The sequence below is a fragment of the Pteropus vampyrus genome, unplaced genomic scaffold (assembly GCF_000151845.1).
Source record: "Pteropus vampyrus isolate Shadow unplaced genomic scaffold, Pvam_2.0 Scaffold87, whole genome shotgun sequence".
NCBI lineage: Eukaryota > Metazoa > Chordata > Mammalia > Chiroptera > Pteropodidae > Pteropus > Pteropus vampyrus.
In genome coordinates this window covers 3,115,283-3,129,244 of record NW_011888868.1, presented here as the reverse complement: position 1 = coordinate 3,129,244, position 13,962 = coordinate 3,115,283, and the positions used below count along the sequence as shown (strand labels likewise).

Sequence of the window (13,962 nt, the reverse complement as noted above, 5' to 3'; positions counted from 1 at the left end):
TAATCCCTACAGAATTTTTGCATGGTTGATATCTAATTTGTGTTTTCTCAGTTGTTGTCACAATAATGCTATATAGCCAGTTGCAAAAGCTCAGTCATAAACACTCAGTATTTATTCTCATGCTCACATGTTTGTGCATCAGGTGGGAAGAATATGCTCCATGTGCCACATTCTGAGGCTCAAGGTGGAGAGGCTGTGACTATCTGGGACATGTTCTTATGGTCATGTCAGAGAACTCCCCTAGGCATACCTCTTAAGGTCTAGATTCTAAATTCATATACTCTCATTTCTGTCTATATCCCAAGGAGCAAAACAAGTAGCAAGGCTATGTCTAACATCAATGGAACAGGGATGTTTGTTATTCCCATTAACCTACTATAATATATATTTACTGATCACTGTAGACATTTTTGTAGACATTTTTTGAAGTCATAAAAGAAATGAGAGCCAGAATTCCTCCCATTGACATATTGAATTTACCAGAAATTAAGGCTATGAGCACACTATTTCTAAACTTAGAAATAAGATAAAAACAATAAATGACAAGAGCTCAACATAGTAGCACAGTGTCTACATATTTATAGAACTTCTCAACTGAAGGCCTTGCAGTTCTCCTAAAACATAACTTCATTATGATTTTCTTTGATTTTATTTGAACTGTTCATAGTGATGAAAACAGGCCAAGTTCTTTTGGCTGAAGCTATAGTTATCGTTTTCAAGGTTATCAATACTTTAATTTAAACACTGCAAGATTAAAGAGGGATCTCTAATTTGAATTATGTTCAACATCTCATAGTAATTAAGCCATAAAATTGTATAGCTAACCTGTTTTATGATTTCTCCTAAATTTCTTATATTAGGAAAATTATAACTTGAATTAAGCATTTACAGTTTGGGTTTATGCTTAAGTATTCTATAAAACTTATTGTGATTTTTCTCTCCTTGTATGTACATTATAAATATATCTCTGGAGGAAAACTTAAGGTCAAATGGTATGCTTATGCATTCATTAGCAAAACTCCTAGATTTGAACTCCGTAATGTTTCAAATTCAGATATAATACTTTTTTGAAACTGTTCATAGAGGAGCTAGGTCAAAAGTGAGGATGAGGATATTGCTTCTTTTCCTCTTCCTCTTCTCTCTCTCCCTTTCTCTCTCTCTCTCTCTCTCTCTCTCTCTCTCTCTCTCTCTCTCTCTCTTTCTCTCTCTCTCTCCTCCCCACACCACCACACACAGACACCCACACACACATACATACAAACACTTCCTCCCTAAACTCACATTTTTTTATAAGATAGTTTAGAATATGCAGAATTTGTTTTCAGCTTTGACTCAAACTTGAAAATTATTTTCAAAGTTTATGTTGCATTATCGTCTTGAGGATAATTAGAATAATAGAAATTTACAGGCTGACAATCTAAATGGAAGGTAAAGTACATACAGAAATGTCTACATCAGAACCCAGGGCTGGAGAAAGGGCACATAGTCTTTGACTTCATCCTCACATTAATTAAGAAGGAAGAAGACTGTCTCTGCTAAAATAACCTAAGGAAAGTTCTCTGGTAGGGAGTTATGGATAAACTTATGGTTGCTTATCTTGTGTAGTCTGCTATGCCAAGCAGGTTAAATGATGGTCCTGTACAATTTTTTAATTTGTTTGTCAACGATTCTAAGAACTTTAAAACTTGGGGAGCAATTGAGGTCCTAGTTAATGGGCATAAAACACCTGTGAGTTAAAAACTCAGAAAAGCACTGAATATTTAAAAGAACATCTAACTATAGGGCATGTTCTGTGCCTCTCAGTTTGCATGTTGTCTGCAACAAAACCAAACACACTTGTGGTTATCTCCTTAAAACCTGGAGTGGGAAAATTCAAAAAGTTTCTAGTGAGAAATGCTAACATTAAATTATGCTGTGGCATTATTATTGTGTATATATCTACAGTAGATTAGATACGTTTATTTATTGTATTGTCTATATTTCAGTGACTGTAAAAAATTATCTATCACTTGAAATTTATCTCATCACTTAAATTCACCCACACATATTTTTCTGAAAAGTCTTAAGTTTTTCAGTCATGAATTATATTCCCACATATCAGAGCACAATGATACAACATCAGAGTTAAGCCCAGATATTCTTCAGCAGAAATGTCTGGATTCCAATCTTTACTCTAGTTGTACAGCCTCAAGCAGTTATTTAATCCTTCTTAGCTTCAGTCTCTACCTGTAAAGTGAAGGATGATAGTACCTACCTAACAAAATCATTGTAATTATTAAATGGGTTAATAAATGCAGAGCACTCTAGAAAACTGCTTGTAATCTACACATGCTCAGTAAAGTTTTCTACTGTCATTTCTGTAAGCCTCATGATAAATATGGTTGCTCTTTGTTTGGTGACATTTTATTCTGTATTAACAAAGGGCAAGTGATCACCTTCTGTTGCCATTTATTGACATATACTGACGTCATTCACTCTAAGCCATATATTTTCTTAGGAAGATTTTTTGACTTATTTATTTTTAAATGTATATGTAACCTGAATTTTCCCAAACCTCGTTTGTATGTTACATGAGGTCACAGAACAATAATAATTCCAAATCGATAGAAATAATACAAATTAATGCAATTCTTTAGTGGTCTTTTCTGTATCCTGCATTTTGAAGACCTCACCACTTCTTTGACCTCAGTGTCTACTGCAAAGTTCTCAGTGGGGTCTTCCAGGGAAACCTATTCATTCCTCCCTCATTCCTGTTGTCTCTCTTGTGGAGGTTCTTGTGATGTATATCATTGATGGGGACATGCATGAAAACACTGCTTCTTTGCTCGGGGTTGGCCTCTAAAACCCTAGCAGGGGTCCTCAACTCCCCAGTCGCAGACTGGTACCAGTCCATGGCCTGTTACACCAGGCTGCACAGCAGATGAGCAGCAGGTGAGCAAGTGAAGCTTCCTTGTATTTGCTGCTGCTTCCCAGCCCTAGCATCACCACCTCAGCTCCACCTCAGATTATCAAAAATTAGATTCTCATAGAAGGACTGGTCCCTGGCACCAAAATGGATGGCACTAAGCAGTATGCAGATGTTCTTTTCATTGTGGATCAGCCAAAATCATAGGCACCTGTAGGGTGCACAAACTTTTCCTCATTCTGCTCTGTGTGAGATCACCTGGCTGTCAGCACAAAAATGTTGTCTGCCCCACCCTTAACGCACATGAACATTTCAGACTTCTCATAAGGTAGATATTTGGATTAATAACCTCATTTTATGTGAGAAATTACGATTTCAGAAGTTTAAAGTACTGATCCATTAAGTGATACTAAATGTCTATTTGCTACACAACAGACATTCATCTTATTTGTACCTGCTCATCAGCTCTAAAAGAGTCTTTCTGTGTTAGTAAAAATACATATTGTGAATCTTGCTTCTACAGTGAAGTCAGAATTCAAATTCCCAATATCCCTCCAGTTGGAATGCAGGCTGCGATTTGTGCTTCACCGATCAGACTACCCAATGTGAGGCACTAATTGAGAGGGGGAGCAATAGGCAACAGGCTCTCCAGGAAACTTCTATTCTGCTCGCACATGTGCCACAGAAACATGGTGACAGGGCCTGCTGTCCTGAGATCTTTATAGAGAAGTGGCTGTGGTGCCAGCAACATATCAGCTTCATCTGAGTAGGTCTCCTGATATTTGATGTTCGGATGCAATAATCCAGGCAGGATTTTCTCATCAGGCCAGTTTGGCAACATGGTTATCCCATCAACCCAAAGCCCATTTCTCTTCTGGTCATGGTTCTATGGCAGCCTGATATCTCTCTAATAAATACCTTTAGCTTGAAACTATCAGAGTGAATTATTAGTTTGTAACCAAGAACCTGATCAATATAAGTTCTATGTTGCCTATTTTCTGCTACCTTTTTTTTCTTGTTAAAACTTCTTATTAGAGCTTTCTCAAATTTTTTAATATTGCTGTTTAAAAACTTGGAGACGGCAGTGTGGGAAGACCTCTTCGTATCTCCCCTTAAACAAAGGATCCTCTGCTCAACACACAAACACATTTGAGACATCCAAGTGTCATTTCATCTAAAGATACAAAACATAAGAATGAATAAAGAAGGCTGAACAAGGAAAAGAATAGAGATGGTGGCCATTGATGCAATACAGAGCATGCCATAGTCCCAGCTGACGCAATAGCCGTGGAGGAGTCTGGATGCAGCTCTCATACCATGACCTAGGGAGTGGAGAAGGAAGAAGCAATGTAGCTGCCTGAAAAATCCAGCTCCCATTGCATGAAAACCCAGTGGCAGGGGTAGAGATGCAGCAGAATCATGGCTGCCAAAGCTTTTGGAGAGGTGTTTTCGGCCATTACTGGCAGAATGGCAAAGCAACTAGGAGCATCCACTAATGGTAGAGAGACAAAGCAGCTTGTCATGGCCAATGCAGGCAGAGTGGTAAGGCCACTTGAAGTAATCATTGCTGTCAGAGAGTCAAGGCTACTTATGGTGGCCACTGCTGGTAGAAAAGCAAAGCTGTGGGCTCGCAATGGCCATTACTACTATAGAGGTAAAGTTGTAATCTTGTGATTCCACCTCCCCATGCTCACCCCATTGCAGTGGAAACTGGTGGAGGTAGCACCTGTTCGAGTCAGCTAACATGCCTTTGTTTGCACAGTGTGGCTGGTGGCAATTGGTAACAAGGAGACAACACCTGGAGCTCACATTATCCTCCATATCCCACAATGGGAGTGGTGCCTTGAGATCAAGGCAAACTGGATACAAAGGGGATGCATACCCACTGATAAATATGGGATATTTTTCAAAACCAAGGCAACACTACTCCACTGAGATTCTGGAGATACCAGTGGTGCAGTTAAAAAAAAAACATCAGAACTGACTCCATTAGAAAAAGCAACATTAGGATAATGGGTATATACCAGAAGAAGAGAGGTTGAATGAAACAGCGAGTGTATTTATAAAAATAATTAATGAGAACTCCCGAAACCTATAGAAAGAGTTAGACATTCAAAATACAAGAAGCTAACAGAACACTTGGCTATTTCAGCACCAAAAAATCTTCTCCAAGACATTATATTGTATTAAAATATTAAAAGTTAATGACAGAGAAAAAATTATCAAGCAGCCAGAGTGGAGCAGAGAAATAATCTATGAAGGAAATACTATTAGATTAACATATCATTAGATTTTTTTGTAAGAACTTTCCAAGCCAGGAGAGAGTGGAAAGAAATATTCAAAATATTGAAAGAGAGAAATGATCAGACAAGAATAATATATCTAGCAAAGTTATCCTTTAGATGTAAAGGAAAAATAAAAGTTTTCCCAGGCAAACAAAAGCAGAGAGAATTTATCAGCACAAGACTTACATTACAAGATATATTGAAAGAGCTCTTCTACCCGAAACAACAACAACAAAAAAAACAAAAGTATACATATCTTTGAGTAAGATGATAGACAGACGTAGGATAATGCAACTCTACTTCTGAATAGAATATTAAACAATTAATTATAACATAACTTAAAGAGAAGAAAAGAGAAGAAAAACATTAAAAATAACTATGTGATAATAAATGCACAGCATATAGAGGATAAGTTGTGACAACAAAAACAAAAGAAGAGGAAAATGACCAAATGTATACAGGTGAATGGATACAAGATGTATTCAGAAGAAGAATGACTGTTGTATGTATGAGACATTTTATACAAGCTTAATGATGACCACAAAACAAAATCCAGTACTGAGACACAATACATAAAAAAAGAAGAAACAGAAAAAGTATATAAAACTATCACACTAAAAGAACAGACAGAGAAAGAAAGAGAAAGAAACAATGGAAATACCGAACAACCAGAAAACAAAAAATAAAATGGCTGTAGTAAGTCCTTATATATCAGTAATCACCCTAAATGAAAATGATCGAACTTATCAATCAAAAGACACAGAGCAGCAGGATGGATTAAAAAACAAGATTCAACTGTAGGTTGCTTTCTGGAGACTCAGCTCAGCTTCAAAGACAGACATAATCTCTAAGTGAACAAGTGAAAAATGATACTCCAAGCAATGGCAGCCAGAGAAAAGCAAATGTAGCCATAATTAGACAAAATAGATTTAAAATTTAAGAAAAAAAAAAGGTAACAAGAGCCAAAGATAGACATTGTACAGTAATAAAGGAGACGATTCATCAATAAGACATAACACTTATCAATGTATATGCACCCAACATCAAAGCACCAGAATATATACAGCAATTACTAAGAGACCTAAAGGGAGAAACTGACGAGTATATAATTATAGTAGGAGATTGAATATCCAACTTAAACAGCAATGGATAAATCATCCTGACAGCATGTCAATAAGGAAATAAGGAAATGTCAGCCTTAAATGACATATTAGACCAGATGGATTAATTAATATTTATAGAACTTTCCAACTCAAAATTGAGAATACATATTTTTAAGTTTTCATGGAACATTCTCAAAGATAGACCATAAGTTGGGGCATAAAACTAGTCTTAGTAAAAACAAGAAGACTGAAGTTATACCAAGAATATTTCTGACCGCAAAAGAATGAAACTGGAAATTAACTACAAGAACAAAATGGGAAACCACGTACATATATGGAGATTAAACAACATGCTACTGAACCACTACTGGGTCAAAGAATAAGTAAAAGGAGAGATGAAAAGAGATAACATAAAACTATGACATACAAAAATTGTTGGGATGTAGCAAAGTTAGTATTAAGATGAAAGGTTATAGAATTACAGACCTACCTAAAGAAAAGAAAGAAAACTCAAATCTAGAATTACACCTAAAAATCTAGGAAAAAAAAGCTCAAAGTCAGTAGAAGAAAGGAAATAATAAAAATCGGAGCAGAAATAAATTAAATAGAGAAAAAAAGGCAGTAGGAAAAGTTAATAAAATGAACAGCTGTTTTTTGAAAAGATTTTAAAAAATAACACACCTCTAGTTAGACTCAGTAAGAAAAAAAAAAGAGAAGAATCAAACGAATAGAAGAAATGAAAGAAGAGAAGTTACAAAAAATGCCACAAAAATACAAAGGACTATACAAGAATGCTATAAAATATTAAATGCCACCAAATTGTACAACCTAGAAGGAATAGACACATTTTTAGAAGTATACAACTTTCTTAGAATGAATTATGAAGATCTGGAAAATCTAAATAGACCCATCACTATTAAGGAAGTTGAAACAGTCATTAGAAACCTCTCAAAAAAGAAAAGTCCAGGACCAGTTGCATTCACTGGTGAATTCTGCCAAACATCCAAACTAGATTTAATATCAATTCTTCTCAACCTCTTTCAAAATATTAAAAAGTAGGGAATACTTTTTAACTCATTTTATAAAGCCAACATTACACTGACATCAAAAATAAGTAAGGACATTACGTGCGCGCACGCGCGCACACACACACACACACACACACACACACACACACACACAATATAGGCCAATATCTTTACTGAATACAGATGCAAAAATCCAAAAACAAAAACAAACAAAAATACCACTAGCAAATTGAATACAAAAACACATTAAAAGTATCATACATTATGATAAAGTAGAGTTCATTCCAGGAAAGCAAGGAGGGTTTGACATCTACAAATCAATGTGATTGAGCACATTGACAAAATAAAACATAAAAATCATATGATCATCAAAATAGGTGCAGAAAAATGTGTATGACAAGATATAACTTCCATTTATAATAAAAACACTCAGTAAAATAAGCATAGAACGAAAGTATCTCAGCATAATAAAGGCCATATATGACAGTCCCTCAGCTAACATCCAATGGCAAATAAATAAATAAATAAATAAATAAAAGCTTTTTCTTTAAGATAAGGAACAAAACAGGAATGGCCATTTTTGCCTCTCTTATTTAAAATAGTACTGGAAATCCTAGCCTGAGCAATTAGGCAAGAAAAAGAAATAAAAGGAACCCAAACTGGAAAAGAAGATATAAAAGTCACTGTTGCAAATGACTTTATTCTATGTATAGAAAACCCTAAAGATTTCATACACACACACACACACACACACACACACGCACACACACACACACACACACCCCTTTAGTAACAATTAAATACATTAAAGTTGCAGGACATAAAATCAATATTCAAAAATCTGTTGCATTTCTGTATACTAACCATGAAATATCAGCATGAGAGAACAAGAAAACAATCCCGTTTATAACTTCAACAACAATAACAAAAAATGAAATACCTAGGAATAAACTTAACAAAGGAGGTAAAGAACCAGTACAGTGAAAACTGCAAGACATTGTTTAAGGGAATTGAGGAAGACACTAAATAGTGAAAAGATATACTGTGTTCATGGATTGGAAGGATTAATATTGTTAAAATATCTATATTACCTAAAGCAATCTACAGATTCAATTCAATCCCTATCAAAATCCCAATGGCATTTTTCACAGACATAGAACAAAAAATACTTAAGTTTATATGGAACTACAAAAGACCCCAAATAGCCAAAGCAATCCTGAGAAAAAAGAACAAAACCAGAGGTATCACACTCCATGATTTCAAACTATACTACAAAGATATAGTAGTCAAAACAGCATGGTAACAGACACACAGACCAAGGAACAAAACTGAAAGTTCAGAAATAAACTCACACATATATAGACAACTAATTTTTGACAAAGGTGCCATGAATATATAATGGAAGGAAAAAATGTCTGTAGTAAATGGTGTTGGGAAAATTGGACAGCAGCATGCAAAAGAATAAAACTAGACCACTATTTCTAGTACACAAAAATTAACTCAAAATGAAATAAAAACTTTAATGTAAGATCTTAAACAATAAAATACATACAAGAAAACTTAGGCACTAAAATTGACCTTGGACTCAGAGGGATTTTGGTGAACTTGATGGGAAGACAAGAAAAGTAGAAGCAAAAGTACATAGATGGGACTAAATCAAACTAAAACACTTCTGCATAGCAAAAGAAAACATCAACAACAAAAAAGACAACCTAACAAATGGGAGAAAATATTTACAAATGAAACCTCAATTAGGGGATAATATCCAAAAACATGTAAGGAATTCACACAACTCAGCAACAACAAAAAACAAACAATGTGATTAAAAAAAAAATGAGCAAAGGACCCAAATACATCTTTCCATGGAAGACATACAGATGGCCAACAGACATATAAAAAGATGTTAAAGATCACTATTCATTAGGAAAATGCAAATCAAAACCATAATGAGATACCACTTCATACCATTTAGAATGGCTATTATAAAAAAAAAAGAAAAAAGAAAAAAAGAAATAACAAGTGTTAGGGAAGGTGTGGGAAAAAGAGAACCCTTGTACACTGTTGGTAGGAATGCAAATTAGTACAGCCACTATGGAAAACAATATGAAAGTTTCTCAAAAAATTAAGAAGAGAATTACTATATCATCCAGCAATTCCCCTTCTGGGTACTTAACCCCAAAATATAAAAACAGTTATTATTAAAGATATATGTACCCCAATGTTCATTGTAGCATTAGCTACAATAGCCAAGACATGGAAACAATCTAAGTGTTTATTGATGGATGATTGGATAAAGAAGATGCAGTACATGTGTAATAGAATACTACTCAGCCATAAAAAATAAAATGTTGCCATTTGCAGCAATGTAGATGGATCTTGAGAATATCATTCTCGGTGAAAATATTCAGACAAAAAAGAGCAAAATAATCGATTTGACTCATATGTAGAATAGAAAACAAAAAGTAATAAAAAACAAAACAAACTCATAGATACAGACAACAGAATGGTGGTTACCAGAGGGGAAAGAGGGTAGGAGGAGATTAAAGTGGAAAAAGAGGGTCAAATTACATGGTAAGGACAGAAATTAGATTTCAAGTGGGGAGCACGAATAGAGTACACAGATGTCAAATTATAAACTTGTACACCTGAAAAGTATATAATGTTATTAACTAATGTTACTTTTATAAATTTAATTTAAAAAAAAAAAAACAACAAAAAACCTGGTGCTATATTTTAGGGAATGCTCTGATTTACTTTTAGGCTTTTACATTGACCATATGCTCTTCTCTAGATAGCCAGCTAGTTACAACTTGTTTCCTGCCTTAAAGTATTGCTCAGAGTTTATTTTCTTCATTGAGTTCTACGCTGACCACCATAACATTATAGCATACCCTTCTTCTCAATACACCTTAACCTTACTTGGCCTGATGTATGGTTTCCATAACCTATCCCTTTCTAAACACTAAATTATTTATTTTTATTATTGTTTACTACCATAATTACAATGTTGACATTGAGGACATGTTTTACTTATTTGTTTTGGTTTGTTTAAGTTATTTAGTCCAAGTGTTTAGAATAGTTATTAGGATATTATAGATCTTAAGTAAATATTTGTTGGATGAATATATATATAATATGTATATAAAATTTGTGTATATATGTTTATAAATATATGTATATATATTACATATGCATACAAAATTTGCGTGTATATAAAATTTGTATATGTGTAGGTATACACACACACACGTATATATAACGCTTTGTTCTTTCACTTTTGAAAGAAATCTATCAGAAGAAAATAAATTCAGTTTATCCAATGGACCAAAATTTGCAGCTATGGTATAGAATCTCTTTCTGCCTACATCTGTGGAGTCATGAATTAAGAAAAAATATGCCCCACTTTTAATCCTCAGTTTTTGTATGTGTTATGCTCTATCTAGTACTCTACAGGGAAGGAAACACAAAGATCAGATATCTGAAAGGAAAATTTCAAAATCATCCTCTTGCTTTCAAATGTGTGTGTGAGTTTTCTCTTTTCTTCTTCCTTTCTCCTTGCTCATTGACAATCAATTAAAACAAACTACAACCTTTATTTTAATTGCTAGACATGAGGAGGGGACCCCAAGCTTCAGTGATAGAAGACACTGATGAATTGAAAACAGCACAAAGCCTTGGGAGGCTGATGGAACTTCTATGGGCTTAATACACCAAATAAGAATTGGTGAAGCTACTTGAAGACAGCATATGAACCGGGAGCTGTGAACAAATTGTTTTCAAGAACTCATACCATTAATAATGATGCTACTATGATTACAACCTTGATTGTCATTTCTCATCCTACTTGCCTCAATAACTTTCACAGGGTGTCAGCAGTGAAAGCAATTCAGAGAAAGTTGTTGCTATTTGTATACATGGATAATTTCTCAATTACATGTTTGTAAGTGAAGAGTTGAATAAAAATTGAATCCTGACTAGTCAAAATTGCAACATAGCATTGTCAGACAATATTATTATTCTACTTTAAAGTGGTAAATCATAAAAAATGGACCCTAATAAATATTTGTTTCATTTTTAAAAATAAACACATATTAAGTGGCTCGCAGAAACAAAACAGCAATTTCCAAAGGGAACCTAGACCTAATCCCATTCAGCCTAGTGATGTATTTATTAAACACCTTAACCTCTGTCTACGCCTGTAGTTTTGAATGCATTATCATTTTATGAATCATGTTAATCTACCAAAGTATTCTCAGTCATAAAAAATAAAATTAAAAAAAAAAAACTCCAACAGATTTTACTGAACTTTTCAAAGAAATAAACTAATAAGAACAAGACTCAAAAATAGTTTTCTGTTAACTTTATAACCCAGAAATAGAAGATTGCATACTGGCTTTATATGGGTTAAATGTTATATTCAGAAGGATTGTTCTTCCTTTGAAGTTTTTTTTTAAAAAATAAGTTTTGAATCAATATATTAAAAATTTTTGCTCTAAAATCTGGCCTAGTTTACTCAATTGTGATACCTGCCTGATTTGGTAAGCATTTGAGTTTGCAACTCTGCCTCTGAACATTGTGATTAATCAATATTCCCATTATATAAATACTTTCCATGAAAATGTTGGTTATATGTACATGCAGATTTGAATATCTATCTATCTATCTATCTATCTATCTATCTATCTATCTATCTATCTATCTATCTATCTATAAATATATATGTATATATATATAGAGAGAGAGAGATACATATAGATATATAGATATATTTACAGAGAAGAAGGAAGGAAGGAAGGAAGGAAGGAAGTAAGTAAGTAAGGAAGGAAGGAAGGAAGGAAGGAAGGAAGGAAGGAAGGAAGAAAAAAGGAGGGAGGGCGGGAGCAAGAAAGAGCAAAAGAAAGAAAAAATGAAAGAAAGAGGAAAAAGAGGTTATATATGTATTCTTCAAGACATTTTATCCAGTTTCTGATACCTGCTGTGTTGTTCCAGGCTTGCCTCACTCTGACATGTGAAATTCCTTGTCTTTCAGATGGAGTACCATTTACCTGGTGGATTGGGCGGTCCAAGGAAAGGCATCCTTACTGGGGAAGTGTTCCTCCTGGAGTTCAGCAATGTGAATGTGGCCTGGATGAGATTTGCCTGGACATTCAGCACTTTTGCAATTGTGACGCCGACAAGGATGAATGGTAATGGGAATCATGATCTTTCTGCAGTTGTGAAGGAAGCACATTAATTAATGTATAACGTTTCTTCCAAAAGAAAAAGACATGAATCAGAAAGGCAATGTAAACTTGGGCTCCCTAATAAATGTGATAGTTTTTAACTTGGAAAATCATCAGTGCTAGTGCTTTTAGGACTATTACTGAGGTTTGTAACATAAAGCATTTTGTCCCATCATCACTTCCTTATATTCTGAACATTCTATTCTAAACAAAAAAACAAAATGTAATATTTAGCATTGTGATTTAATCTGTGTTCCTATAGTGTATGGAAGGTAGATTTGGGGAGAGAGTGTGGGAAATGGGGATGTGTAATTATACAGGCTGCTTCTTCACTCTCTCATTTTCCCACTGATATTTCAGTTACTAGTCTACCTTATTACTGCCAAAATATATATATAGCAAAGAAAATTTATTAATCATCTATTTAATCCAACAACAACCTATTAAATCTTTATAATTTTCTCATTTTTATATCTTAAAGTTGAGGAATGTGGATTATAGAGAAATTGAATAATTTTCCAAAAGTCACACACACCTATTAAGGAACAGATCCAGAATTTGAACTCAAGTGTAGCTAAAACCAGAGTTTCTCTTTCTGTCTTACACCAAGTTACTTCTGTCAGACACAACTTAGTTTTCAGTTACCATGTCCATAACATCCCTTTCCCTTTGTTCTTGAGGTAAACTACTCATTTTCACTGTATTGATTAAGAAAAAAATGTACAGAATACTTCCACGACTACTTTTGTTTTGACTGAATTTAAGGAATTTTTTGGTTTTGGCTTTCCAATTTTGCTTGCTTCATCAAATGCTGCTCAATATAATTAGGATTTCCTATGTTGGCCTGCTTTCAACCCAGTTGAAATTTATTTTAAGTACTTTTTTTTCACTGGTAAACAGCATAGACTGTTTCAAATGAAGTTGTAGGTTGTCGAAACCTCAGTTTGGTAAGAAAAGGACCAAACATTTGGTTCCATGAGATTCAACTAAATAGCCCACCCCTTCAGAATGCTACAGGGCTGCTTGAGCCCCAAAGTAAATTAACTGGATGCCTTCGCTGAACCTAGAAATCTTCCCATGTGTCAATTCAAATAAAGTTGACTGTAGGTAGAACAGACTTCTCCATAGCATTGTGGATGCCTGCAAATTAAATATAACTCATTTTCCAAATGAAGAGTATGCCGCTTTTAACATTATGTCCTTCCATACCTACTCCTGTACAGTAGAAGATTAGATTTAGTTTGCTGAAAAGGTAAATGCATAAGATTTGGGCAGAATAATGACCAAAAATTGCACCTATAAGCTTAAGAGCTATATATGGAAGGGTTAGATGGTTGTATTTCCAGAAAAAAAAATGTCCAAAGTCCTCTGAAACCAGAAGCTTAAATTCTCCCTCTCTCTGTCTCTGTCTCTGTCTCT

General features: G+C 34.3%; 1 protein-coding gene across 1 annotated transcript in view; it reads left to right on the top strand.

Moving 5' to 3' along the window:
- The window catches only part of CNTNAP5 (contactin associated protein like 5), a 587,467-nt gene that overhangs the window by 444,893 nt on the left and 128,612 nt on the right, over nucleotides 1–13,962 (top strand). The window contains exon 14 of the mRNA XM_023532684.1: nucleotides 12,351–12,507. Coding sequence (XP_023388452.1) covers nucleotides 12,351–12,507 — 157 coding nt within the window. The remainder of the gene's footprint in view (nucleotides 1–12,350; nucleotides 12,508–13,962) is intronic.